General features: G+C 47.3%; 1 protein-coding gene across 1 annotated transcript; it reads right to left on the minus strand.

Moving 5' to 3' along the window:
- Positions 1-389: 389 nt before the first annotated feature.
- LOC103604495 (cyclic AMP-dependent transcription factor ATF-3-like) lies at positions 390-3,935 on the minus strand. Its single transcript, XM_008589074.1, has 3 exons — positions 3,897-3,935; positions 3,696-3,809; positions 390-404 (listed from the first exon to the last, which is right to left on the minus strand). Exons 1-3 carry the CDS (start codon positions 3,933-3,935, stop codon positions 390-392), a joined length of 168 nt encoding a protein of 55 aa, XP_008587296.1.
- Between the last annotated feature and the right edge of the window lie 390 nt (positions 3,936-4,325).

Below are 4,325 nucleotides of genomic sequence, written 5' to 3' on the forward strand. Positions count from 1 at the left end.
CCTGAATTTGGGAGAAGCCCATGGAGATCCTGGAGGACAGGGACCCGAGCCCATTCCCAACTAAGGAGACATTAATCGGCCCATGGCTTGGGTGCCACCTATGGGTGGTGAACTAGAACCATCCATTGCTTCAGCCAACAAGTTAATACTGGACTCCCCTCTGTATTTCACCCTAAGCCAGCCCTGGGATCTTTGCAGAACGAAACCCTGTCTGCTTTGGGATCTGGTCCTCCACAGAAGTTCACTCAGATCCTGACTTCACGTGCGGACTCATGGGGAATCAACCACATCCAGCCACTGGAATTGGCTTGGAAACCAGAGTATAGGTGGAATGAAGCCCTCATGGTGGACTGTGTGGCTTTAGACTGCCAGTGTCACACCCTGTCATGTCACTTGTCACTGCTCTGGACAGAGGAAAAGAGGGTGTGAGCCACACCTCAAACCGAAGAGCTCCTGGGGTGCCATAATCAATCACCTCACATCTGACTTTTCACTATTCTCTGGAATTAGATGACACTGACTTTGCTTGGACTGTGATGGAAGGCCTTGCAATTTACAGAAACAAAGCCCAAGGGGGAAATATGGTGAGAGATAACCCCACTTTTTGCATCTTGGATCACAGAGCCGTACAGGCATACATTTAGGCTTTAGACTAAACTGGCTTTAAGTCCCAGCATCACCACTTATCAGCTGTGAGACCTTGGGCCAGTTTCCAAACTCTTCCGAGCCTCAGTTTCCTCATTTGTAATATGGGATCAATAACATAACCTACCTACTATGGTCATTATGAGGACCAAATTAGTTAAAATATGTAAAATGCTCTGCACAGTGTTTAGCTTATAGTAAATGTTATATAAACTTAATTGTTATTATTAACCTCATCATCAATATCTTCCTCAAGAACTCAGCAATTCTAGCATTTCCTTTGCCATCTTATAGATATGTTGGATAGGTGGGAGAGGAAACAGGGTTTGCTCATATGAGGTAGTACGTAAAAGTAGAGCAAATCTCAGAGTCACAGACTGTCTCAGATGGAAAAGGCTTTCTTTAGACCGTTTAGTTCAACTCCCTCATTTTACTGATGAGGAAATGGAGGCACAGAGTGGCCAGTAGAAAAGTGCCCAGGGAGGCCCAAGGAATCACCAGCTCACGGTCACCAGACCAGGAGACTACAAGACCTCGATGCAAACCCAGGCCTCTGGCTCCCCTTCCTGCATCGTTTCCCAGCCACAGCTGCCTTGTTCCACCTTGTCACCCTCCCAGAGGGAACTTGGGATCTGGGAAACAGGCACACACTGCCCAGATACACAGGATGCCTGTGGCTTTCACAGCCTCAGTGTCTTAAGAGAAGAATTATGACAATGAAAGGGATCAGAATATCCAACTAGGTCCACTGGTGCATTCTCTTCCCAGTAGGTAAATCTGCTAGTTAAACTGACCTAAGATCAGAAGGTTACTTTGTGAAGCCAGAATCAGAGCAGATGAGTTGGATGGCTCTCAGGAACATTTCCATGAATCTTCTTCTGAGAACCCTCCAAATATCCTCCCCAAATGCTTGCCTTCTTTCTATGGGATCCTACTACTTCCATTGCATCCTGTCATTTCAAGATATTTAATTAGAAAAAATAATCTTGGATGTCCCATGGTCCACCCTGCACTGTCCAATATTGGACTGGACACTGAAGAACATTTTGTGGGAAATGCTGCCTCCCTCTGTGACCTCCTCTGAGGTTAATTGGGGGCACAGCTAATGCCCTTAATGATTAGCATCATAAGTAGTCCCAGCTGTCATTCACTGAGTGCTAACTCTCAGCCAGGCCCTCTGCTAGACCCTTAACAAATGTCATCTCATTTAACCCCTGGATCAGCCCTAGGCAGGAGTCATTACAGAACTGTAAGGATTCTTAATCAAACTGTATTTTCTTTTTGGCAGCTGGCCAGTAGAGGGATATGAAAAAGCTATATTTGATTTGGGTTTTTTTTGTTTGTTTTTAGTGGCTGGCTGGTACAGGGATATGAACTCTTGACCTAGGTGTTATCAACACCATGCTCTAACCAACAAAGCTAACCCGCCAGCCCTTAGCCAACCTCCCTTTTTTTTTTCTAAAAGATGACTGGTAAGGGGATCTTAACCCTTGACTTGGTGTCAGCACCACGCTCTCCCAAGTGAGCTAACCGGCCGTCCCTATATAGGGATCCGAACCTGTGGTCTTGGTGTTATCAGCACCACACTCTCCCAAGTGAGCCATGGGCCGACCTTAACCAACCTCCTTTTAAACTCAGTTTTTTTGGGCCAGCTCCGCTACCCCTTGCCCAAAGGCTGCAAGCATGCCAGTTAAGTAGGCTTGACACACTCCCATCTTGCAACCATAAGGGAAAGGCCAACAAAATGGCGAGACCTCAGCTCTGACATCTTTGAGCCACTACAGCATCACCAGCAACCCAATTTCTCACGAAGTCTATTATTCCAGGTGTCTTATAAAAGGTTGCCAAGTGCAGAACAGTGCAAGTGTCCCAGACAGAAGTGAACTTGGGGCAGACATCTGGTACCAAGGCTCTGAGCATTGCTACAGGGAAGGGCGGGGCTGGCTGCCTGGCTCTTGCTACACTGTCTGGGTGCTTGGGTCCCAGTAGTGATGAAAATCACCACCACACTCTGTGCTTTTTCAGAACGACTCGACACAGAAGGTGACTGCATCCCGACTTTTAATACCATCTGTACACTATGGATTCCAACCCTATATCTTGAGCCCTGACTCTCCTCTGAATTCCAGACCTACAGATCCAACTGCCTGTTCAACATCTCCACTGGGGTGTAGAACAGGATGGAACTCCTGCTCTTGTCCCCGCCCAAAGTCCTATAGTCCCAATCTCAGCAGCAAATGGACACTCTTCTCTTACAGCTGTGCAGGCCAGAAAATTCGGAGTCACCCTTGAGTCTTCTCTTTCTCTTATACCCACATCCAATCTATCAGGAAGTCAGCTTTACCTCTGAGTCAGATGCAGAAGCCAAGTGCTTCTCAGCACCTGCACCACTCCCATCCTGACCCAGACCTGGATGACTGCCACTGTCTCATTTATGTGTACTCTGCTTCTGTCTTGCACCTACTGCCCATTCTCAACATGATGGCCAGGGGGATCATTTAAAAATATAAGTTGGACCACATCACTCCTCTGCTCAAAAACTCTCCAATGGCTTCCCTTCTCACCCTGAGCGCACGGCAATGTCTACAAGATAGTCTGTAAGACCCAACATGATCTACTGCTATTTCACTCCCATCGCACCACCCACATGCCCCCTCCACCTCCACACCAACCATACTCCCACCTCAGTGATCTTATTCTCTTTTGCCAGATACTCACATGGCTCCCTCCCTCTCCTCCTGCAAGTCTCTACTCAAAGGTCTCTATCAGTGAAGGTTTCCCTGACCTCCTAATTTAAAACAGCAACCCCACCCCATGCTCTCCCTGTGCCTTCCCTGCTTTATTTTCCTCCTGTGCACCTGTCTCTCATAGTAAGCATCTTGCTACACTGTGTATTGTCTGTCTCCTCCCAGTAGAAGTTAAGCTACCCGAGGGCAGGACTTTTGTTTGTTTGACTCCCACCTGTAGCTCCCTGCCTAGAACATGGCTGGCCTGTGGTGGGTGTGGGATAAATATGTGCTGAATAAATGAACATCTGTGGTAGAACCCACCTCGGCTTTCGTGACTGACATCTCGAAAGGTCTGTTGCTGACAGTGACCGACTCCAGTGCAGAGGACATCCGGTTGCAGAGGTGCTTGTTCTGGATGGCAAACCTCAGCTCTTCCTTGACAAAGGGTGTCAGGTTAGCAAAATCTTCAAATACCAGTGACCCAGGAGGGGACAGGCAGGGGACGATGGCAGAGGCACTCACTTCCGAGGCAGAGACCTGGCCTGGGTGTTGAAGCATCATTTTGCTGAAAGACACATTGAAACCCAAACTGCTTCAGGGGTTCTGGGGCATGGGATCAAGTCCTCCCACCTGCCACCTCCAATGTCAGAGCCCCGTCGCTAGAGGAGAGTCCCATATGCACTTTGGCTTCTTTTTTGTTTTCATTTCATGCCATCCTGTCTTGAGTCAAAGGGGTTCTTTACACAGCTCAGTGATATGGATAAAATGCCTAAGTGAAATTTATAAAATTCAGGCTATTCTGAACTCACAAGAGCTATTAGTTTTGGCTGGTGTGCATATATGCAAATGTTGCCTCAAACAGTGCTGAAAGAGGAAGAGCATTTTTTAAAAAATCACTGAGACCATTCTGTAACCCCATTTTCAGTTTCTTTTTTCAAAAAGAAACTTGGA

The sequence above is a fragment of the Galeopterus variegatus genome, unplaced genomic scaffold (genome assembly GCF_000696425.1).
Source record: "Galeopterus variegatus unplaced genomic scaffold, G_variegatus-3.0.2 Scaffold5184, whole genome shotgun sequence".
Classification (NCBI taxonomy): domain Eukaryota; kingdom Metazoa; phylum Chordata; class Mammalia; order Dermoptera; family Cynocephalidae; genus Galeopterus; species Galeopterus variegatus.